This window comes from Nerophis ophidion, linkage group LG04, assembly GCF_033978795.1.
Source record: "Nerophis ophidion isolate RoL-2023_Sa linkage group LG04, RoL_Noph_v1.0, whole genome shotgun sequence".
Classification (NCBI taxonomy): Eukaryota; Metazoa; Chordata; class Actinopteri; order Syngnathiformes; family Syngnathidae; genus Nerophis; species Nerophis ophidion.
In genome coordinates, this window is record NC_084614.1 from 5828470 (window position 1) to 5854793 (window position 26324).

At 41.0% G+C, this 26324-nt stretch overlaps 1 protein-coding gene across 1 annotated transcript in view; it reads left to right on the forward strand.

Moving 5' to 3' along the window:
- The window catches only part of LOC133552148 (FRAS1-related extracellular matrix protein 2-like), a 206283-nt gene extending 185050 nt beyond the window's left edge, over nucleotides 1-21233 (forward strand). The window contains exons 17-24 of the mRNA XM_061899505.1: nucleotides 5257-5449; nucleotides 7761-7886; nucleotides 7952-8079; nucleotides 8147-8281; nucleotides 8355-8481; nucleotides 13529-13716; nucleotides 13789-13935; nucleotides 16398-21233. Coding sequence (XP_061755489.1) covers nucleotides 5257-5449; nucleotides 7761-7886; nucleotides 7952-8079; nucleotides 8147-8281; nucleotides 8355-8481; nucleotides 13529-13716; nucleotides 13789-13935; nucleotides 16398-16880 — 1527 coding nt within the window. The 3' untranslated portion in view covers nucleotides 16881-21233. The remainder of the gene's footprint in view (nucleotides 1-5256; nucleotides 5450-7760; nucleotides 7887-7951; nucleotides 8080-8146; nucleotides 8282-8354; nucleotides 8482-13528; nucleotides 13717-13788; nucleotides 13936-16397) is intronic.
- Nucleotides 21234-26324: the final 5091 nt, after the last annotated feature.

Below are 26324 nucleotides of genomic sequence, written 5' to 3' on the forward strand. Positions count from 1 at the left end.
ACAAATTTTACACTACCATATTCACATTACCATATTTACACTACCATATTACATTACCATATGACATTACCATATTTGCATTACCATATTTATACTAGCATATTATATTACCATATTTACACTACCATATTATGTTACCATATTTACACTAGCATATTATATTACCATATTTACACTACCATATTACGTTACCATATTTACATTACCATATTACATTACCATATTTACACTACCATATTTTCACTACCATATTTACACTAGTATATTACATTACCATCTTTACATTACCATATTTACACTATCATATTTACATTACCATATTACGTTACCATATTTACACTACCATATTTACGTTACCATATTACATTACCATATTTACACTACCATATTTTCACTACCATAATTACACTACCATATTACATTACCATATTTACACTACCATATTACATTACCATATTTACACTACCATATTTTCACTACCATATTTACATTACCATATTACAGTACCATATTTACACTACCATATTTACATTGCCATATTACATTACCATATTTACACTACCATATTTTCACTACCGTATTTACACTACCATGTTCACATTACCATATTTACACTACCATATTCACATTACCATATTTACATTACCATATTATGTTACCATATTTACACTACCATATTCACATTACCATATTTACACTACCATATTACGTTACCATATTACATTACCATATTTACACTACCATATTTTCACTACCATATTTACACTAGCATATTACATTGCCATCTTTACATTACCATATTTACACTGTCATATTTACATTACCATATTACGTTACCATATTTACACTACCATATTTACGTTATCATATTACATTACCATATTTACACTACCATATTTACGTTACCATATTATGTTACCATATTTTCACTACCATATTTACATTACCATATTACATTACCATATTTACATTACCATATTACATTACCATATTTACATTACTATATTACATTACCATATTTACACTACCATATTACGTTACCATATTTACACTACCATATTTACGTTACCATATTATGTTACCATATTTTCACTACCATATATACATTACCATATTACATTACCATATTTACATTACTATATTACATTACCATATTTACACTACCATATTACATTACCATATTTACACTACGATATTACGTTACCATATTTACATTACCATATTACATTACCATATTTACACTACCATATTTTCACTACCATATTTACACTACCATATTTACACTACCATATTCACATTACCATATTTACATTACCATATTTACACTACCATATTACATTACCATATTACATTACCATATTTACACTACCATATTACATTACCATATTTACACTACCATATTTTCACTACCATAATTACACGACCATATTACATTACCATATTTACACTACCATATTACATTACCATATTTTCACTACCATATTTTCACTACCATATTTACATTACCATATTACAGTACCATATTTACACTACCATATTTACATTGCCATATTACATTACCATATTTACACTACCATATTACGTTACCATATTTACATTACCATATTACATTACCATATTTACACTACCATATTTTCACTACCATATTTACACTACCATATTTACACTACCATATTCACATTACCATATTTACATTACCATATTATGTTACCATATTTACACTACCATATTTTCACTACCATATTTACACTACCATATTCACATTACCATATTTACATTACCATATTACATTACCATATTTACATTACCATATTTACACTACCATATTCACATTACCATATTTACATTACCATATTACATTACAATATTTACACTACCATATTTTCACTACCATAATTACACTACCATATTACATTACCATATTTACACTACCATATTACATTACCATATTTACACTACCATATTTTCACTACCATATTTACATTACCATATTACAGTACCATATTTACACTACCATATTTACATTGCCATATTACATTACCATATTTACACTACCATATTTTCACTACCGTATTTACACTACCATGTTCACATTACCATATTTGCACTACCATATTCACATTACCATATTTACATTACCATATTATGTTACCATATTTACACTACCATATTCACATTACCATATTTACACTACCATATTACGTTACCATATTACATTACCATATTTACACTACCATATTTTCACTACCATATTTACACCAGCATATTACATTGCCATCTTTACATTACCATATTTACACTGTCATATTTACATTACCATATTACGTTACCATATTTACACTACCATATTTACGTTATCATATTACATTACCATATTTACACTACCATATTTACGTTACCATATTATGTTACCATATTTTCACTACCATATTTACATTACCATATTACATTACCATATTTACATTACCATATTACATTACCATATTTACATTACTATATTACATTACCATATTTACACTACCATATTACGTTACCATATTTACACTACCATATTTACGTTACCATATTATGTTACCATATTTTCACTACCATATTTACATTACCATATTACATTACCATATTTACATTACTATATTACATTACCATATTTTCACTACCATATTTACACTACCATATTTACACTACCATATTCACATTACCATATTTACACTACCATATTACATTACCATATTACATTACCATATTTACACTACCATATTTACATTACCATATTACAGTACCATATTTACACTACCATGTTTACATTGCCATATTACATTACCATATTTACACTACCATATTTTCACTACCATATTTACATTACCATATTTACACTACCATATTCACATTACCATATTTACACTACCATATTACGTTACCATATTACATTACCATATTTACACTACCATATTTTCACTACCATATTTACACTAGCATATTACATTGCCATCTTCACAATACCATATTTACACTGTCATATTTACACTACCATATTTACGTTATCATATTACATTACCATATTTACACTACCATATTTACGTTATCATATTACATTACCATATTTACACTACCATATTTACATTACCATATTACAGTACCATATTTACACTTCCATATTACATTACCATATTTACATTACCATATTACGTTACCATATTGCGTTACCATATTACGTTACCATATTTACACTACCATATTTACATTACCATATTACATTACCATATTTACACTACCATATACATTACCATATTACATTACCATATTTACACTACCATATTTACGTTACCATATGACATTACCATATTTACATTACTATATTACGTTACCATATTTACATTACTATATTACATTACCATATTTACACTACCATATTACGTTACCATATTTACACTACCATATTCACATTACCATATTTACACTACCATATTACGTTACCATTTTTACACTAGCATACATATTTACATTACCATATTTACACTACCATTTTCACACTACCATACATATGTACATTACCATACATATTTACACTACCATATTTACACTACCATATTTACACTACAATACATAACTACACTACCATTTTTTACACTACATACATATTTACTCTATTTTACATAATTATACTACCATAAATATTTACACTACCTTATTTACTCTACCATACATATTTACATAACCATATTTACACTACCATATTTACATTACCATACGTATTTACACTACCATACATATTTACACTACCATAATATTTACATTCCCAGTCAAAAGTTTAGTGACACTTTTTCCGATTTAAATACAGTGTCTCCTGATTTATGAGCGATTCTGTTTTGTTATGATGACTTTTCTTAATTCAACAACATTATGAGTATGTTATTATTCAAACCACAGTTTTACAAAATATCCATGTGAGCAGCGACATCTAGTGGCGGTATTAGGTTACACAGGCTTCCATGTCATCCATCCATTTTTCCACCGCTTAATCCATGTCAATCATCAGCTATTTATTTCAGTTCAAATTGAAAAGTTAAAGTATCAATGATTGCCACACACACACGAGGTCTTCATTTGACCCGTCCTACACTACTTCAATATATTAGCAGTTAAAAAAATAAATGCATTAAACCTAAAGCTAAACAAAACAAATACTTTATTGTTATTACATACAATATAGTAATATTAAGTATTTGTTTGCTTTATTTACTTTATTGTTATATATATATATATATACATATATATGTATATATATATATATATATATATATATATATATCATTCAGACCTGTCATCCCTCAACAAGCGCAGTGAAATCATTTCAACATGCCGCCACAGACGGAAACACCTCCTAGGTAACACATGAGCCAATCACCACGCCCCTACGCCTGCCTGTACCCACCCACTCTGTGGCCTATATAAACCATTGTATGTGAATGCTTCCATTAAAATCTCCTGATGATTGAGGGAACCCCTCATGAAACAGTTCTGTAGAGATGAAGTAGTCTCGTGATTTTTCCCACACATACATATACACACATATGTATGTGTGTGTGTATATATGTATATGTACACATCTACAGTTTTTGGAGCGGGCCCCTTCCTCTTCCAACATGACAAGGTCCATAAAGACATGGATGACAGAGTCTGGTGTGGATGAACTTGACTGGCCTGCACAGAGTCCTGACTTGAACCAGATAGAACACCTTTGGGATGCATTAGAACGGAGACTAATGAGAGCCGACATCAGTGTGTGACCTCACCAATGCGCTTTTGGAAGAAGGGTGGAAAAAATTCCTATAAACTAACACTCCGCAACCTTGTGGACAGCCTTCCCAGTAGAGTTGAAGCTGTAATAGCTGCAAAAGGGTGGACCAACATCATATTGAACCCTATGAGTTAGGAATGGGATGGCACTTCAAGTTTATATGTGGCCAAATACTTTTGGCAATATAGTGTATAATATATATATATATATATATATATATATATGTATATATATTTATTTTTTAGTTTTATATTTTGTAATAATTACAAGGATCCCAGGAACTTAGTATTGTACTTCAGTTACTGGCAAGATGAATAATTCCCTCATTGCTGCCTTACAGGTGACATATTCCCACTGCGGTGTATTGTGCAGGTGTACCTAATGTTGTGGCTGATGTTTCTTCACCTTTTGAGGCCAATGCCGTAAACCCACCTCCTTTTGTTTTGGACCTCGAGCAGGTCCTGAACCTGGTCCAGTCCTACGTGACGCTGCGCGTCCCCCTCCACGTGTCCTACGTCTTCCACTCGCCCGCGGGCGCCGGCGGCTGGCAGCACTTTGACCTCCAGTCGGAGCTGCGCCTCACCTTCGTGTACGACACCGCCATCCTGTGGCGGGACGGCGTGGGCAGCCCCCCTCAGGCCGAGCTCCAGGGTGGGGACGTCTTTCTGTCGCCTCGGTTTTTCCTTTAAAGGCCTACTGAAAGCCACTACTAGCCACCACGCAGTCTGATAGTTTATATATCAATGATGAAATATTAACATTGCAACACATGCCAATACGGCCTTTTTAGTTTACTAAATAGCAATTTTAAATTTCCCGCCAAGTATCCTGTTGAAAATTTCGCGGTATGATGACGCGTGCGTGTGACGTCACGGATTGTAGCAGACATGTTGTCCCAGCTATAAATCGTCTGCTTTAACCGCATAATTCCACAGTATTCTGGACATCTGTGTTGCTGAATCATTTGCAATTTGTTCAAGGAATAATGGAGACGTCAAAGAAGAAAGATGTAAGTGGGAAGCGGTGTATTACGGCCGCCTTTAGCAACATAAAAACAGCTGGTGTTTCCTTGTTTACATTCCCGAAGGTGAAGCTTTACTATGGAACAGAGCGGTCAAGCGAACATGGTTCCCTACCACATGTCAAACGGCAGGTTTCGGTGAGAAATTTGTGGCAATAAGTCGGCTCTTACCGTAGACATGAGCGGATAGCTTGCGTCGTTCCTCGTGCACCTGTCAAAGAGGCAGCTGTGGACTCCCTTGCCTCCTCCCACAAGCCGCCCACAAACGTGGGATGCTTGCAGCATGGAGGAAGGGGAAAAAAGCTCAGCCCGGCTCCAACGGCTGCCTTCGCTTCGCCTCGTCGAGAAACGTAGCTCCCCTCAGAGACACTGGCGGTCACCACACCCGTGTGACTTTCAGGTACCATATAATCTCACTAAAACACTAGTAACACAATAAGCAGATAAGGGATTTTCCAGAATTCCATCCATCCATCCATCATCTTCCGCTTATCCGAGGTCAGGTCGCGGGGGCAACAGCCTAAGCAGGGAAACCCAGACTTCCCTCTCCCCAGCCACTTCGTCTAGCTCTTCCCGGGGGATCCCGAGGCGTTCCCAGGCCAGCCGGGAGACATAGTCTTCCCAACGTGTCCTGGGTCTTCCCCGTGGTCTCCTACCGGTTGGACGTGCCCTAAACACCTCCCTAGGGAGGCGTTCGGGTGGCATCCTGACCAGATGCCCGAATCACCTCATCTGTCGGCTCTTACCGTAGACATGAGTGGATAGCTTGCGTCGTTCCTACTGAAAGCCACTACTAGCGACCACGCAGTCTGATAGTTTATATATCAATGATGAAATATTAACATTGCAACACATGCCAATACGGCCGCTTTAGTTTACAAAATTGCAATTTTAAATTTCCCGCCAAGTATCCTGTTGAAAACATCGCGGTATGATGACGCGTGCGTGTGACGTCACGGATCCCGCCCCGATCCCAGCTATACGTCGTCTGCTTTAATCGCATTATTCCACAGTATTCTGGACATCTGTGTTGCTGAATCTTTTACAATTTGTTCAATTAATAATGGAGACGTCAAAGAAAAAAGATGTAAGTGGGAAGCGGTGTATTGCGGCCGCCTTTAGCAACATAAAAACAGCCGGTGTTTCCTTGTATACATTCCCGAAGGTGAAGCTTTACTATGGAACAGAGCGGTCAAGCAAACTTGGTTCCCCGGTGAGAAAATTGTGGTAATAAGTCGGCTCTTACCGTAGACATGAGTGGATAGCTTGCGTCGTTCCTACTGAAAGCCACTACTAGCAGTCTGATAGTTTATATATCAATGATGAAATATTAACATTGCAACACATGCCAATACGGCCTTTTTAGTTTACTAAATTGCAGTTTTAAATTTCGCACAAAGTATCCTGTTGAAAACGTCGCGGTATGATGACGCGTGCGTGTGACGTCACGGATTGCAGCTATAAATCGTCTGCTTTAAATCACCTCATCTGGCTCCTCTCCTTTTCCAGAATTCTCCTAGTAAATGTGTCTAATAACATCTGACTCACTCCCACTACCTTCGCCTTTTTTTTTCTTCCTAGTCCTTCACTCTTACTTTCCTCATCCACAAATCTTTCATCCTCGCTCAAATTAAGGGGGGAATCGTCGCTTTCTCGGTCCGAATCGCTTTAGCTGCCGGTGGCCATGATTGTAAACAATGTTCAGATGTGAGGAGCTCCACAACTCGTGACGTCACACGCACATCGTCTGCTACTTCCGGTACAGGCAAGGCTTTTTTTATTAGCGACCAAAAGTTGCAAACTTTATCGTCTATGTTCTCTACTAAATCCTTTCAGCAGAAACATGGCAATATGGGCGAAATGATCAAGTATGACACATAGAACGGACCTCATTTCAGTAGGCCTCTGAACTCAAGTGACGAGGTGGTTTTGTCCCCCCAGGTGCGTTGTACCCCACCAGCATGCGCATCAACCGGCAAGGACGCCTGGTGGTCCACTTCCGCACCAAAGCCCGCTTCAGGGGTCTGTTCGTCCCGTCTCACTCCGGGGGGAGGGTCCAGACATCAGGTGAGAGTACTCATCTCCGCTCCTATGTGAAGTCCGGCTGTAAACCGTCCGCCGTCTCTTGCCAGGGAGCCCCGTGTCCTCCACGGTGGTGAGCCCGGACCACCCGGGTCTGACCTTCAACCTCACCCTGGTGCGGAGCGAGCCCGGCTACAACCAGCCGGTGCAGCAGTGGACCTTCACCTCGGACTTTGCCGTGAGTCGGACTTTCCGGGTGTCCCTAATGAGCGGCGCCCTTCATCCAAGTCCCGCCTGTGCCTCAGGTCCGAGACTACTCGGGGACGTACGCCGTCAAGCTGGTCCCCTGCACCGCCGCCCGCCACGCCGAGTACTCGCTCCCGCCCGTGTGCAGTCCCGGGGAGCCCGTGGCCTTCGACCTGGACATCCGCTTCCAGCAAGTAAGGCGGACCAGACCGCAGGCGACCTCGGAACTCCGCCCCTTTTGCTTAACCACGATCACGTTTTGTGCAGGTGAGCGACCCGGTGGCGGTGGAGTTCAGTCTGAACACTCGGATGTTGTTGCTGTCCAGGAGGAGCTCGTGGCTCTCGGACGGCTCGGCGGGCTTCGGCCAGGAGAGCGACGTGGCCTTTTCTGAGGGTAGGAGAGAACCTGGTCCAGGGTCTTAAGAACCTTCCATGTTAGTCCTGATGGAGACACTGGTCTGGTTCTTTAATAACAGACTGAGTGTGTGTAAAAAAAACAATGTGAGCTATCAAAGTCGAAAAGTGGCGTCCCTCAGGGCTCAATGTAAAGTCCCATACATTTTATTACATATTTACCATACATACAGTATCTACATTACCATATTTACATTAAAAACTGAAAATTGGCACCGCTATTGACTCCCAGGTAGCGGGAATCGGTACTGTATCCATCCCTTGTGCCAGTCTTGTCTTTAGTTGCACTCTAAAAAGTGTTAATACTGTAAGTATGGTACTTATTACGCAGCAACTGTTTGATTGTAACATTCATCTTAGTTGTAGTTTTCATTATCGAATTTGGAGGTGTCGAAACCGCCATTTAAAAAATTGCTAATGCTAATCAGTAGCATGTATATGACATATCCATTGTAAATTAGCATTGAGCTAGCACAAAAAAAAAAAACAGTCAGAAATGTGAGTAAAAAAACAACTGGACAGCAGGTATCATAAACATCTCATTTTTAAATTTGCAATAAAAATTATATTTTACTATTAAAAACATACATTTTTATTAACACACCAAAAATTGGTACTGCCATTGATTCCCAGGTAGCGGGAATTGGTACTGTATTGGTTCAAATGTGAACGCTTTGAGTCACTTGAGAAAAAGCGCTATATAAATATAATTCACTTCACAACAGTACCCATCACCTAGCGCCAGTCTTTTCTATTGTTGCGCCCTAAAAAGTGTTAATACTATAAGTATTGTGCTTATTGTGTTTGATTTTAACATTCATCTTAGTTGTAGTTTTAATTATCAAATTTGGAGATGTCGAAACCGCCATTTAAAAAATTGCTAATGCTAATCAGTAGCATGTATATGACATATCTATTTAAATTAGCATTGAGCTAGCACAAAAAAAATAAAAAAAAACTGTCAGAAATGTGAGTAAGAAACAACTGGACAGCAGGTATCATAATCATCTCGTTTTTAAATTTGCAATAAAAATGATATTTTACTATTAAAAACATAAATTTTTATTAACACACTCAAAATACCAAAAATTGGTACTGCCATCGATTCCCAGGTAGCGGGAATTGGTACTGTATCGGTTCAAATGTGAACAGTACTCATCACCTAGCGCCAGTCGTTTCTATTGTTGCGCCCTAAAAAGTGTTAATACTGTAAGTATTGTGCTTATTACGCACCATCTGTTTGATTTTAACATTCATCTTAGTTGTAGTTTTCATTATCAAAATCGGAGGTGTCGAAACCGCCGTGTAAAAAATCGCTACTGCTAATCAGTAGCATGTATATGACATATCCATTGTAAATTAGCATTGAGCTAGCACAAAAAAAAAAAAAAACTGTCAGAAATGTGATAAAAAAACAATATATAACAACTGGACAGCAGGTATCATAATCATCTAATTTTTAAATTTGCAATAAAAATGATATTTTACTATTAAAAACATACATTTTTATTAACACACTCAAAATACCAAAAATTGGTACTGCCATCGATTCCCAGGTAGCGGGAATTGGTACTGTATCGGTTCAAATGTGAACAGTACCCATCACCTAGCGCCAGTCTTTTCTATTGTTGCGCCCTAAAAAGTGTTAATACTGTAAGTATTTTTGCTTATTGTGTTTGATTTTAACATTCATCTTAGTTGTAGTTTTCATTATCAAAATTGGAGGTGTCGAAACCACTGTGTAAAAAAAATCGCTAATGCTATTCAGTAGCATGTATATGACATGTCCATTGTAAATTAGCATTGAGCTAGCACAAAAGAACAAAAAAACTGTCAGAAATGTGAGTAAAAAACAATATATAACAACTGGACAGCAGGTATCATAATCATCTCGTTTTTAAATTTGCAATAAAAATGATATTTTAGTATTAAAAACATTAATTTTTATTAACACACTCAAAATACCAAAAATTGGTACTGCCATCGATTCCCAGGTAGCAGGAATTGGTACTGTATCGGTTCAAATGCGAACAGTACTCATCACCTAGCGCCAGTCGTTTCTATTGTTGCGCCCTAAAAAGTGTTAATACTGTAAGTATTGTGCTTATTACGCACCATCTGTTTGATTTTAACATTCATCTTAGTTGTAGTTTTCATTATCAAAATCGGAGGTGTCGAAACCGCCGTGTAAAAAATCGCTACTGCTAATCAGTAGCATGTATATGACATATCCATTGTAAATTAGCATTGAGCTAGCACAAAAAAAAAAAAAAACTGTCAGAAATGTGATAAAAAAACAATATATAACAACTGGACAGCAGGTATCATAATCATCTAATTTTTAAATTTGCAATAAAAATTATATTTTACTATTAAAAACATACATTTTTATTAACACACTCAAAATACCAAAAATTGGTACTGCCATCGATTCCCAGGTAGCGGGAATTGGTACTGTATCGGTTCAAATGTGAACAGTACCCATCACCTAGTGCCAGGCTTTTCTATTGTTGCGCCCTAAAAAGTGTTAATACTGTAAGTCTTGTGCTTATTATGCACCAACTGTTTGATTTTAACATTCATCTTAGTTCAAATCCCACCTAGTACCAACCTCGTCACGTCCGTTGTGTCCTGAGTAAGACACTTCACCCTTGCTCCTGATGGGTGCTGGTTAGCGCCTTGCATGGCAGCTCCCTCCATCAGAGTATGAATGTGTGTGTGAATGGGTAAATGTGGAAGTAGTGTCAAAGCGCTTTGAGTACCTTGAAGGTAGAAAAGCGCTATACAAGTACAACCCATTTATCATTTATTTAGTTGTAGTTTTCATTATCAAATTCTGAGGTGTCGAAACCACCGTGTAAAAAAAAAAAATCGCTAATGCTAATCAGTAGCATGTATATGACATATCCATTGTAAATTAGCATTGAGCTAGCACAACAAAAAAAACTGTCAGAAATGTGAGTAAGAAACAATATATAACAACTGGACAGCAGGTATCATAATCATCTCATTTTTAAATTTGCAATAAAAATGATATTTTACTATTAAAAACATACATTTTTATTAACACACTCAAAATACCAAAAATTGGTACTGCCATCGATTCCCAGGTAGCGGGAATTGGTACTGTATCGGTTCAAATGTGAACAGTACCCATCACCTAGCGCCAGTCTTTGTTATTGTTGCGCCCTAAAAAGTGTTAATACTGTAAGAATTGTGCTTATTACGCACAATCTGTTTGATATTAACATTCATCTTAGTTTAATTATCAAATTTAGAGGTGTCGAAACCGCCGTGTAAAAAAAAATAAATCGCTAATGCCATTCAGTAGCATGTATCTGACATATCCATTGTAAATTAGCATTGAGCTAGCACAAAAAAAACAAAAAAACGGTCAGAAAAGTGAGTATAAAACAATATATAACAACTGGACAGCAGGTATCATAATCATTTCATTTTTAAATTTGCAATAAAAATGATATTTTACTATTAAAAACATACATTTTTATTAACACACTTAAAATACCAAAAATTGGTACTGCCATTGATTCCCAGGTAGCGGGAATTGGTATTGTATCGGTTCGAATGTGAACAGTACCCATCACCTAGTGCTAGTCTTTTCTATTGTTGCGCCCTAAAAAGTGTTAATACTGTAAGTGTTGTTCTTATTACGAACAATCTGTTTGATTTTAACATTCATCTTAGTTGTAGTTTTCATTATCAAAATTGGAGGTGTCGAAACCCATCCATCCATCCATTTTCTACCGCTTATTCCCTTTCGGGGTCGCGGGGGGCGCTGGCGCCTATCTCAGCTACAATCGGGCGGAAGGCAGGGTACACCCTGGACAAGTCGCCACCTCATCGCAGGGCCAACACAGATAGACAGACAACATTCACACTCACATTCACACACTAGGGCCAATTTAGTGTTGCCAATCAACCTATCCCCAGGTGCATGTCTTTGGAAGTGGGAGGAAGCCGGAGTACCCGGAGGGAACCCACGCATTCACGGTGTCGAAACCACCGTGTAAAAAAAAATCGCTAATGCTATTCAGTAGCATGTATATGACATATCCATTGTAAATTAGCATTGAGCTAGCACAAAAAAAACAACTTTCAGAAATGTGAGTAAAAAACAATATATAACAACTGGACAGCAGGTATCATAATCATCTCATTTTTAAATTTGCAATAAAAATGATATTTTACTATTAAAAACATAAATTTTTATTAACAAACTCAAAATACCAAAAATTGGTACTGCCATCGATTCCCAGGTAGCGGGAATTGGTACTGTATCGGTTCGAATGTGAACAGTACTCATCACCTAGTGCCAGTCTTTTTTATTGTTGCGCCCTAAAAAGTGTTAATACTGTAAGTATTGTGCTTATTATGCACCAACTGTTTGATTTAAACATTCATCTTAGTTGTAGTTTTAATTATCAAATTCGGAGGTGTCGAAACCGCTGTGTAAAAAAAAAAAAAAAAATCGCTAATGCTAATCAGTAGCATGTATATGACATATCCATTGTAAATTAGCATTGAGCTAGCACACACACACACAAAAAAAACCTGTCAGAAATGTGAGTACAAAACAATATATAAAAATTGGCCAGCAGGTATAACAAAAATCTCATTTTTAAATTTGCAATAAAAATGATATTTTACTATTAAAAACATGTTGTGCCCTAAAAAGTGTTAATACTGTAAGTATTTGTGGAGGGGGGCGTGGTTTGTGGGCCTGCTGCGAAGCGGGGTGTGGAAGGACCGGGCTCAAAGCACATCTGGCAGGTGATTGGATTACCCAGCTGGGATGGCAGGTGATTGGATTACCCAGCTGGGACAGATCATCCAATCACTTGCCATGTTTATTAGCAGCAGCCTGCCCTTTTTTTGTTATTTTATGTGAATTGGTACTCGGTAATACCGACAGAATTGCTAGTACCGGAGTACTAGAGTTGGTACCATCCCGAATTCTGCACCTTAATCCTCATGTTGGTCACAAAGTGGTCTTCTGTGGTGGTCAGGTGACACCATCTTTGGCCGCGTCATGGTGGACCCCGTGCAGAACCTGGGAGAGTCCTTCCTCTGCAGCATCGAGAAGGTCTTCCTGTGCACGGGAGCCGACGGCTACGTTCCCAAGTTCGATCCCACGCGCTCCGAGTTCGGCTGCCTGGCCGACTCGCCCTCCCTGCTCTACAGGTTCAAAATCCTGGTGAGTCCGGGTCCGCCCTCTTCCTTTGATCTGACTACCAGCTGAGGTTTGTCACCCGTCCTGCTTCACCAGGACAAGGCTCAGCCCGAGACCCAGGCGCGGGTGTTCGGGGACGTGGACTTTAGCGCCATGCTCGCCATGGACGACGCCTCGGCCCTGCCGCTGGTCCGGCAGCCCGGCTCGGACGGGTTCAAGCTGGACTCCAGGGCCATGTTCCAGGTAGCGTCCCCCCCCTGCTGTGTGGTCCATGCAACAAGACACAGTACAGTACCGAACACTGGAAATGATCTGTTCCAAGGTCAAACTTCACACACCCTTTATACCTGGGAACTCAGAGAACAGAAAGTTTTTTGATGAATTACATACAATTTTTCTGACATGTGTCATAAATCAGATACAATTTCAATTAAAGCTGCAAGCAGCGTTGGTCGGGTCCGCCTTTGGCTGCTGCCGCCGTGTCCCGAGTCCCGATCTTAGTCAGACCTACATAGAAGTTTTTGTTTCATCACTCTACGACATTTCTAACAGAATTTACAAGCAGTTTTGTCATTTTTTTTTCTTAGGGGGAGCTAGAGCACAATTTTCATTTTTGGGGTTTGTTTTTTTATTGGATGGCAATTTTCACCAGTCCTGATGTGTGTGTGTAAAATTTGGTGAGTTTTGAAGCATGTTAAGGGGGTCAAATTACAGATTGGCGTTTCTGGATGTTGTTGATAAATGGCTTTCGCTTGGCATAGTATAGCTTTAACTTGCACGTTGAAGCATGTTAAGGGGGTCAAATTAGAGTGCGAAGGTGCGAGCGCGCCTTGGGCTGCTGCCCCCGAGACCCACGGTCAAAAATGCCTTGGTGACACTATTTAATGCATTGTGAAAGTAATGCAGTTGTTGTATTGAAGTGAAAATATCAAGCTTCCTGTTGATTTTTGCTAAAGTATGTTAATTATTCAAATGTAGGTCTAAGTCACACCTACATAGTGGTTTTTGTTTCATGTCTCTTTGACATTCCTACCGGAAGTTACAAGCAGTTTTGTCTGTGTTTTCTTCCTAGGAGCCGTTTGTCTGTGTTGTATTCCTAGGGGCACAATTTTGAGTTTTGGGGTGTGTTTTTTTATTAGCTCGCAATTGTTGCCAGTCCTGATGTGTGTGCCAAGTTTGGTGAGTTTTGAAGCATTTTAAGGGGGTCAAATTACAGCTCAAAGAGGCAAAAATGACATTTTTTAGGAAACTTTGCGCAGGGGTTCTTTGAAGGCGCGTAAAATCCAAACCGGAGCAGTAATCAAAACTTTGTTGGACCACTTTTATCAAAAGGGTTTAATCTCTCTCCTGTGCAAGTTTGAAGCCGAAACGACAAACGCACTGGGAGGAGTTTCGATTTGAAAAAGGTGACGGGTTTTTACAAAACTTTTATTTTGAAGGGGTAATTGCCAACTTCCTGTTGATTTTTTCTGCTAGCTGTCAATTATTAAAATGTAGGTCTAAGTGAGACCTACATAGAAGTTTTTGTTTCATGTCTTTCCGGCATTCCTACCGGAAGTTACAAGCAGTTTTGTCTGTGTTTTCTTCCTAGAAGCAGTTTTGTCCGTGTTTTATTCCAAAATTGCGCTAGAGCGCAATTTTGAGTTTTATTAATTTTTTTTTCATTATATCGCAATTTCTGCCAGTCCTGATGTGTGTGCCAAGTTTGGTGAATTTTGAAGCATTTTAAGGGGGGTCAAATTACAGCTCAAAGAGGCAAAAATGACATTTTTTTAGGAAACTTTGCGCAGGGGTTCTTTGAAGGCGCGTAAAATCCAAACCGGAGCAGTAATCAAAACTTTGTTGGACCACTTTTATCAAAAGGGTTTAATCTCTCTCCTGTGCAAGTTTGAAGCCGAAACGACAAACGCACTGGGAGGAGTTTCGATTTGAAAAAGGTGACGGGTTTTTACAAAACTTTTATTTTGAAGGGGTAATTGCCAACTTCCTGTTGATTTTTTCTGCTAGCTGTCAATTATTAAAATGTAGGTCTAAGTGAGACCTACATAGAAGTTTTTGTTTCATGTCTTTCCGGCATTCCTACCGGAAGTTACAAGCAGTTTTGTCTGTGTTTTCTTCCTAGAAGCAGTTTTGTCCGTGTTTTATTCAAAAATTGCGCTAGAGCGCAATTTTGAGTTTTATTAATTTTTTTTTCATGATATCGCAATTTCTGCCAGTCCTGATGTGTGTGCCAAGTTTGGTGAGTTTTGAAGCATTTTAAGGGGGTCAAATTACAGCTCAAAGAGGCAAAAATAGCATTTTTTGCGAAAATTTTGCTATGAATGGGTTTTTGCAAAATTTCTGTTGATTCTAGGTATAGGAGTTTCTAATGGGGAATCTAGGTCTAAGTCAGTTCTACATAGAGGATTTTGTTTCATGTCTCTACGACATTCCTAACGGAAGTTACAAGCAGTCTGTTTTTCTGTTCTTCCTAGAGGGCGCTAGCGCGCAATTTTGAATTTTCTAGTTTGGCTGCTTAATATGTTGGGAAGAAATTCCCGACCGACGCGTGTTTCAAATTTGGTGAGTTTTGAAGCATGTTAAGGGGGTCAAAATACAGCGCATAGGCGGGTATAGGCAGGGCGGACCCTAATAAAAAAAAATTCCGCTGTACTGCCACTGTAAGAGCATTTTAACCTGAAAGTCATTCCTGGTGTTTCCTCCAGGTGGCGTCGGGTCGCGAGTGGTACATTCACACCATCTACACCGTCCGCTCCAAGGACAACGCCAACCGAGGGATCGGGAAGCGCAGCCTGGAACGCCAGTCCTTTGCGTCCGCGGGCGGAGGCGGCGATCGGGCCAGGAGGTCAGTCGGCCAGCAGGTCCCGGAGGTCGCCACGGACATCGGCGGCGGCAACAACCGCGGCACCAACATCATGCACGTGGCGCTGGACCGCAGCGAGCGACGGAAACTGGGGGGAGAGGAGGTGCCGGCGCTCGGGGCGGAGCCGAGCGGCGACGAGGGCGCGGTGACGGTGGCGGGCGCGCTGGTGGGCGTGATGCTGGCGGCGCTGGCGGGCGCCGCGCTGACGCTGGCGCTCCGCTCCAGGCAGAAGGACGGGTGTCGGGAGGCGGTCAAGGTCTCCGTCAGCGCCGAGCCCATGCTGGTGGTCCGCATGCAGGACTGCCGCCACAGCTCCGAGGTGTAGGCCGGCAGGAACACATTTTATACCACTTTTTACCGCCTCTCTTTCACCGACACTGCAATGGCGACTGGTGGCGTCCGACTTGTGACTTCCGGTGCCTGAAGACGCCAACACGTCCCCTCCGGGACCTCGTCACGGGATTTCTCCTCACCTTTTTTTTTTGTTGACTTCTTTTTCTCTCCTCTGGGATGAAATTTAGAGCAAATATCTTTCACTTTTGTACTCAGAAGTGCCGTAATGACTCCTACTGGCCACTTCATTAGGTACACCCATGCGGAAAATATCTTCACTTTTCATTTGTACTGTTGGTCATGGTGTGCGATATCATGTGCGATACGAGCAGTTGTGTCCAATTGTGTGCGATATCGTGTGATTCGAACAGTCGTGGTCACTTGTGTGCGATCAGGCAGTTGTGTTAATTTGTTTGCAATGTAATGTGCGATGCGAGCAGTCGTGGTCACTCGTGTGCGATACGAGCAGCCGTGGTCACTCGTGTGCGATATCATGTGCGATATGAGCAGCCGTGTTCACTTGTGTGCGATATCATGGGTGATGCGAGCAGTCGTGTCCACTTGTGTGCGATACGAGCAGTCGTGTTCACTTATGTGCGATACGAGCAGTTGTGTTCACTTGTGTGCGATGTCATGCGCTTTACGAGCAGTCGTGTTCACTCGTGTGCGATAGCATGTGCGATACGAGCAGTCGTGTCCACTTGTGTGCGATACGAGCAGTCGAGTTCACTTGTTTGCAATTTCATGTGCGATACGACCAGTTGTGTTCACTTGTGTGCGATGTCATGCGCTTTACGAGCAGTCGAGTTCACTCGTGTGCGATATCATGTGCGATACCAGCAGTTGTGTCCATTTGTGTGCGATATTCTGTGCAACACGAGCAGTCATGTTCAATCGTGTGCGATATCGTGTGATACGAGCAGTCGTGTTCACTTGTGTGCGATCAGGCAGTTGTGTTAATTTGTTTGCAATATAATGTGCGATGCGAGCAGCCGTGGTCACTCGTGTGCGATATCATGTGCGATACGAGCAGCCGTGTTCACTCGTGTGTGATACGAGCAGTCGTGTCCACTTGTGTGCGATACGAGCAGTCGTGTTCACTCGTGTGCGGTACGAGCATTCGTGTTAACTCGTGTGCGATATCATGTGTGATACGAGCAGTCGTGTTCACTTGTGTGCGAAATCGTGCGATTCGAACAGTCGTGGTCACTTGTGTGCGATCAGGCAGTCGTGTTCACTTGTTTGCAATATAATGTGCGATGCGAGCAGTCGTGGTCACTCGTGTGCAATACGAGCAGCCGTGTTCACTCGTGTGCGATATCATGTGCGATATGAGCAGCCGTGTTCACTCGTGTGCGATATCATGTGCAATACCAGCAGTTGTGTTCACTTGTGTGCGATATCATGTGCGATATGAGCAGCCGTGTTCACTCGTGTGAGATATCATGTGTTATGCGAGCAGTCGTGTCCACTTGTGTGCGATAGGAGCAGTCGTGTTCACTTATGTGCGATACAAGCAGTTGTGTTCACTTGTGTGCGATGTCGTGTGCGATACGGGCAGTCGTGTTCATTTGTGTGTGAAATCGTGCGATTCGAGCTGTCGTGTTCACTTGTTTGCAATCAGGCAGTCGTGTTCATTTGTTTGCAATATAATGTGCAATGCGAGCAGTCGTGGTCACTCGTGTGCGATACGAGCAGCCGTGTTAACTCGTGTGCGATATCATGTGCGATATGAGAAGCCGTGTTCACTTGTGTGCGATATCATGTGGGATATGAGCAGCCGTGTTCACTCGTATGCGATATCATGTGTGATGCGAGCAGTCGTGTCCACTTGTGTGCGATACGAGCAGTCGTGTTCACTTATGTGCGATATGAGCAGTTGAGTTCACTTGTGTGCAATATCATTTGCCATACGAGCAGTCGTGTTCACTCGTGTGCGATACCATGTGCGATACGAGCAGTCGTGTCCACTTGTGTGCTATACGAGCAGTCGCGTTCACTTGTTTGCAATTTCATGTGCGATATGAGCAGCCGTGTTCACTTGTTTGCAATTTCATGTGCGATATGAGCAGTCGTGTTCACTTGTGTGCGATATAATGTGCGATACAAGCAGTCGTGTTCAGTTTTGTGCGATATCATGCGTGATACGAACAGTCGTGTTCACTTGTGTGCGAAATCATGTGCGATACGAGCAATCGTGTCCACTTGTGTGCAATACGAGCAGTCGTTTTCACTTGTTTGCGATTTCATGTGCGATACGAGCAGTCGTGTTCACTCGTGTGCGGTATCATGTGCGATACGAGCAGCCGTGTTCACTCGTGTGCGATATCATGTGCGATACGAGCAGTCGTGTTCACTTGTGTGCGAAATCATGTGCGATACGAGCAGTCGTGTCCACTTGTGTGCGATACGAGCAATTGTGTTCACTTGTTTGCAATTACATGTGCGATACGAACAGTCGTGGTCACTTGTGTGCGACATCATGTGCGGTACGACCAGTCGTGTGCGGTATCGTGCAATGTGAGCAGTCGTGTTCACTTGTGTGCGATATCATGTGCGATACGAGCAGTCATGTTCACATCGTGTGCGGTATCATATGCCAAAGGAGCAGTCGTGCTTGCTTGTGTGCAATATCATGTGCAATACGAGCAGTCGTGTTCACTCGTGTGTGATATCATGTACAACACGAGCAGTCGTGTTCACTCGTGTGTGATATAATTTGCAACACAAGCAGTCATGTTGACTCGTGTGCGATACGAGGAGTTGTGTTCAATTGTTTGCAATTTCATAAGCAATACAAACAGTCGTGGTCACTTGTGTGCGATATCATGTGCGGTACGAGCAGCCGTGTGCGGTATCGTGCAATGAGAGCAGTCGTGTCCACATGTGTGCGATATCATGTGCGGTACGAGCAGCCGTGTGCGATATCATGTGCAATGTGAGCAGTCGTGTTCACTTGTGTGCGATATAATGTGCGATACGAGCAGTCGTGTTCACATCGTGTGCGGTATCATATGCCAAAGGAGCAGTCGTGCTTGCTTGTGTGCGATATCATGTGCAACACGAGCAGTCGTGTTCACTCGTGTGTGATATCATGTGCAACACGAGCAGTCGTGTTCACTCGTCTGTGTTATCATGTGCGATACGAGCTGTCGTGTCCACTTGTGTGCGATACGAGCAATCGTGTTCACTTGTTTGCAATTACATGTGCGATACGAACAGTCATGGTCACTTGTGTGCGATATCATGTGCAGTACGAACAGCCGTGTGCGATATCATGTGTAATGTGAGCAGTCGTGTTCACTTGTGTGCGATATCATGTGCGATACGAGCAGTCATGTTCACATCGTGTCCGGTATCACATGCCAAACGAGCAGTCGTGCTTGCTCGTGTGCGATATCATGTGCAACACGAGCAGTCATGTTCACTCGTGTGCGATGTCATGCGCGATACGAGCTGTCGTGTTCACTTGTGTGCGATATCATGTGCGATACAACCATTTTTACTTGTGTGCGATACAGTGTGCGGCACGACCAGTCGCGTGCGTTTGTGTGTTGGATATCATGAGCTCAACTTCACGAATTGAGCTGCTCTGTGTGGAATTTAATCGTTCATTCAGCCGATGTTGACGTTTTTGTGTATTTTTTTTGTCTGTTTACTACTTTTGTGTTTTTATTGTGTTGTGTGATAGTATCAATGTTTCACTTCTTATCTTCAACGCACGCGCTGTGTGTTTGTCACTAGAACATTCCAACGACGCACATAATAATCATGTTGTTTACCTGCTGATGACAACACAACCAAACTATGCAACGCAACAACACAAACTTGATATCACTTTGTGTACTTATGATTTTTTTTTTTTTTTTTTTTTGTACATGCATTTGATGGAATGGATGTTGCTAATAATGGATAACATTTATAAAGTAATTTGTAAACAGTATAGAAGAAATACAGAATATGTATGAGAAAGCATTTTTTTTTAGGTTGTAATAAACATAAAACATTTGGGAAAAATGTTTTTAAAGGCCTCCTGAAATGAGATTTACTTATTTAAAGGCCTACTGAAACCCACGCAGTCTGATAGTTTATATATCAATGATGAAATATTAACATTGCAACACATGCCAATACGGCCTTTTTAGTTTACTAAATTACAATTTTTATTCTGGACATCTGTGTTGCTGAATCTTTTGCAATTTGTTCGATTAATAATGGAGACGTCAAAGAAGAAAGATGTAAGTGGGAAGCGGTGTATTGCGGCCGCCTTTAGCAACACAAACACAGCCGGTGTTTCCTTGTTTACATTCCCGAAGGTGAAGCTTTACTATGGAACAGAGCGGTCAAGCGAACTTGGTTCCCCGGTGAGAAAATTGTGGTAATAAGTCGGCTCTTACCGTAGACATGAGTGGATAACTTGCGTCGTTCCTACTGAAAGCCACTACTAGCGACCACGCAGTCTGATAGTTTATATATCAATGATGAAATATTAACATTGCAACACATGCCAATACGGCCTTTTTAGTTTACTAAATTGCAATTTTAAATTTCCCGCCAAGTATCCTGTTGAAAACATCGCGGTATGATGACGCCTGCGTGTGACGTCACGGATTGCAGCTATAAGTCGTCTGCTTTAATCGCATAATTCCACAGTTTTCTGGACATCTGTGTTGCTGAATCATTTGCAATTTGTTCAATTAATAATGGAGACGTCAAAGAAGAAAGATGTAAGTGGGAAGCGGTATATTACGGCCGCCTTTAGCAACACAAACACAGCCGGTGTTTCCTTGTTTACATTCCCGAAGGTGAAGCTTTACTATGGAACAGAGCGGTCAAGCGAACTTGGTTCCCCGGTGAGAAAATTGTGGTAATAAGTCGGCTCTTACCGTAGAGATGAGTGGATAGCTTGCGTCGTTCCTACTGAAAGCCACTACTACCCACCACGCACGCAGTCTGATAGTTTATATATCAATGATGAAATATTAACATTGCAACACATGCCAATACGGCCTTTTTAGTTTACTAAATTGCAATTTTAAATTTCCCGCCAAGTATCCTGTTGAAAACATCGCGGTATGATGACGCGTGCGTGTGACGTCACAGATTGCAGCGATAAGTCGTCTGCTTTAATCGCATAATTACACAGTATTCTGGACATCTGTGTTGCTGAATCATTTGCAATTTGTTCAATTAATAATGGAGACGTCAAAGAAGAAAGATGTAAGTGGGAAGCGGTGTATTGCGACCGCCTTTAGCAACACCAACACAGCCGGTGTTTCCTTGTTTACATTCCCGAAGGTGAAGCTTTACTATGGAACAGAGCGGTCAAGCGCACTTGGTTCTCCGGTGAGAAAATTGTGGTAATAAGTCGGCTCTTACCGTAGAGATGAGTGGATAGCTTGCGTCGTTCCTACTGAAAGCCACTACTACCCACCACGCAGTCTGATAGTTTATATATCAATGATGAAATATTAACATTGCAACACATGCCAATACGGCCTTTTTAGTTTACTAAATTGCAATTTTAAATTTCCCGCCAAGTATCCTGTTGAAAACATCGCGGTATGATGACGCTTGCGTGTGACGTCACAGATTGCAGCGATAAGTCGTCTGCTTTAATCGCATAATTACACAGTATTCTGGACATCTGTGTTGCTGAATCATTTGCAATTTGTTCAATTAATAATGGAGACGTCAAAGAAGAAAGCTGTAAGTGGGAAGCGGTGTATTGCGGCCGCCTTTAGCAACACCAACACAGCCGCTGTTTCCTTGTTTACATTCCCGAAGGTGAAGCTTTACTATGGAACAGAGCGGTCAAGCGAACTTGGTTCCCCGGTGAGAAAATTGTGGTAATAAGTCGGCTCTTACCGTAGACGTGAGTGGATAGCTTGCGTCGTTCCTACTGAAAGCCACTACTACCCACCACGCAGTCTGATAGTTTATATATCAATGATGAAATATTAACATTGCAACACATGCCAATACAGCCTTTTTAGTTTACTAAATTACAATTTTAAAGTTCCCGCCAAGTATCCTGTTGAAAACGTCGCGGTATGATGACGCGTGTGTGTGACGTCACGGATTGCAGCTATAAGTCGTCTGCTTTAATTGCATAATTACACAGTATTCTGGACGTCTGTGTTGCTGAATCATTTGCAATTTGTTCAATTAATAATGGAGACGTCAAAGAAGAAAGATGTAAGTGGGAAGCGGTGTATTGCGGCCGCCTTTAGCAACACAAACACAGCCGGTGTTTCCTTGTTTACATTCCCGAAGGTGAAGCTTTACTATGGAACAGAGCGGTCAAGCGAACTTGGTTCCCCGGTGAGAAAATTGTGGTAATAAGTCGGCTCTTACCGTAGACATGAGTGGATAGCTTGCGTCGTTCCTACTGAAAGCCACTACTAGCCACCACGCAGTCTGATAGTTTATACATCAATGATGAAATATTAACATTGCAACACATGCCAATACAGCCTTTTTAGTTTACTAAGTTACAATTTTAAAGTTCCCGCCAAGTATCCTGTTGAAAACGTCGCGGTATGATGACGCGTGCGTGTGACGTCACGGATTGCAGCAATAAGTCGTCTGCTTTAATCGCATAATTACACAGTATTCTGGACATCTGTGTTGCTGAATCATTTGCAATTTGTTCAATGAATAATGGAGACGTCAAAGAAGAAAGATGTAAGTGGGAAGCGGTGTATTTCGGCCGCCTTTAGCAACACCAACACAGCCGGTGTTTCCTTGTTTACATTCCCGAAGGTGAAGCTTTACTATGGAACAGAGCGGTCAAGCGAACTTGGTTCCCCGGTGAGAAAATTGTGGTAATAAGTCGGCTCTTACCGTAGACATGAGTGGATAGCTTGCGTCGTTCCTACTGAAAGCCACTACTACCCACCACGCAGTCTGATAGTTTATATATCAATTATGAAATATTAACATTGCAACACATGCCAATGCGGCCTTTTTAGTTTACTAAATTGCAATTTTAAATTTCCCGCCAAGTATCCTGTTGAAAACGTCGCGGTATGATGACGCGTGCGTGTGACGTCACGGATTGCAGCTATAAGTCGTCTGCTTTAATCGCATAATTACACGGTATTCTGGAGTTCTGTGTTGCTGAATCATTTGCATTTTGTTCAATTAATAATGGAGACGTCAAAGAAGAAAGATGTAAGTGGGAAGCGGTGTATTACGGCCACCTTTAGCAACACAAACACAGCCGGTGTTATCTTGTTTACATTCCCGAACGTGAAGCTTTAGTATGGAACAGAGCGGTCAAGCGAATTTGGTTCCCCGGTGAGAAAATTGTGGTAATAAGTCGGATCTTACCGTAGTGGATAGCTTGCGTCGTTCCTACTGAAACCCACTACTAGCCACCACGCAGTCTGATAGTTTGTATATCAATGATGAAATATTAACATTGCAACACATGCCAATACGGCCGCTTTAGTTTACTAAATTGCAATTTTAAATTTCCCGCCAATTGTCGTGTTGAAAACGTCGCGGAATGATGACGCGTGTTTGTGACATCACCGGTGTTAGCGGACATGTTCTCCCAGCACCGATCACGGCTGAAAGTAGTCTGTTTCCATCGCATAATTCCACAGTATTCTGGACATCTGTGTTGCTGAATCTTTTGCAATTTGTTCAATTAATAATGGAGACGTCAAAGAAGAAAGATGTAAGTGGGAAGCGGTGTATTATGGGCGCCTTTAGCAACACAAACACAGCCGGTGTTTCTTTGTTTGTTGTGAAGCTTTAATATAGAACAGAGCGGTCAAGCGAACATGGTTCTCCACCACATGTCGACCGGCAAGTTTCAGTGAGAAAATGGTGGTAATAAGTCAGCTCTTACCGTAAACATGAGCGGAGCTTGTGTCGTTCCTCCGTCAAAGAGGCAGCTGCGACTTTCTTGGCTCCCCCGTGGCTTCCCTCAGAGACACTGGCGGTCACCACAACCCTCCGACTTTCAGGTATGACTATAGTAATAATAATAATAATGGATTAGATTTATATCGTGCTTTTCTATTGTTATATCCTCAAAGCGCTCACAGTGAAGTGGGAACCCATCATTCATTCACACCTGGTGGTGGTAAGCTACATCAGTAGCCACAGCTGCCCTGGGGTAGACTGACGGAAGCGTGGCTGCCAGTTTGCGCCTACGGCCCCTCCAATCATTCATTCATCATTCATTCACCGGTGTGAGCGGCACCGGGGGCAAAGGGTGAAGTGTCCTGCCCAAGGACACAACGGCAACGACTTTGATGTCCATAGGTGGGAAGCGAACCTGCAACCGGGGCGGTATCTCACTAAAACACTAGTAACACAATAAGCAGATGAGGGATTTTCCAGAATTATCCTACTAAATGTGTCTAATAACATCTGAATCGCTCCCACTGCCCTGTCTTTTTATTTTTCCTTTTACTCTTTCACTCTCACTTTCCTCATCCACAAATCTTTCATCCTTGCTCAAATTAATGGGGAAATTGTCGCTTTCTCGGTCCGAATCGCTTTCGCTGCTGGTGGCCATGATTGTAAACAATGTTCAGATGTGAGGAGCTCCACAACCCGTGACGTCACGCGCACATCGTCTGCTACTTCCGGTACAGGCAAGGCCTTTTTATTAGCGACCAAAAGTTGCGAACTTTATCATCGATGTTCTCTACTAAGTCCTTTCAGCAAAAATATGGCAATATCTCAAAATGATCAAGTATGACACATAGAATGGACCTTCTGTCCCCGTTTAAATAAGAACATCTCATTTCAGTAGGCCTTTAATTTACTTCCTCTACACTCTATTTACCTTATTTGACCTTTTATTTACCTTCTAATCACCTTATTTTACCTTTTATTTAACTTTTTAATCTTCTATTTACATTTTTTTTTTCCTGTGGACCTTCTTTTACATTCTAGTTAATGTCTTTTAACCTTCCTTTACATTTTATTTACACTATTACTTACTACTTTTACCTTATTTACTTTTACGTGCATTCTTTGAACACTTTTTTTCACCTTCTTGTACTTTTGGTCGCTAATAAAAAAGCCTTGCCTGTACTGGAAGTAGCAGACGATGTGCGCGTGACGTCACGGGTTGTGGAGCTCCTCACATCCGCACATTGTTTACAATCATGGCCAACGGCAGCTAGAGCGATTCGGACCGAGAAAGCGACGATTCACCCCTTAATTTGAGCAAGGATGAAAGATTCGTGGATGAGGAAAGTAAGAGTGAAGGACTAGGAAAAAAAAATAAAAATGGACGGCAAAACGATTCAGATGTTATTAGACACATTTACTAGGATAATGCTGAAAAATCCCTTATCTGCTTATTGTGTTACTAGTGTTTTAGTGAGATTATATGGTCGTACATCTACAACATGAAAGTCGGAGGGGTGTGGCCATTGGTGTGGTGACCACCATGTTTCTCGACAAG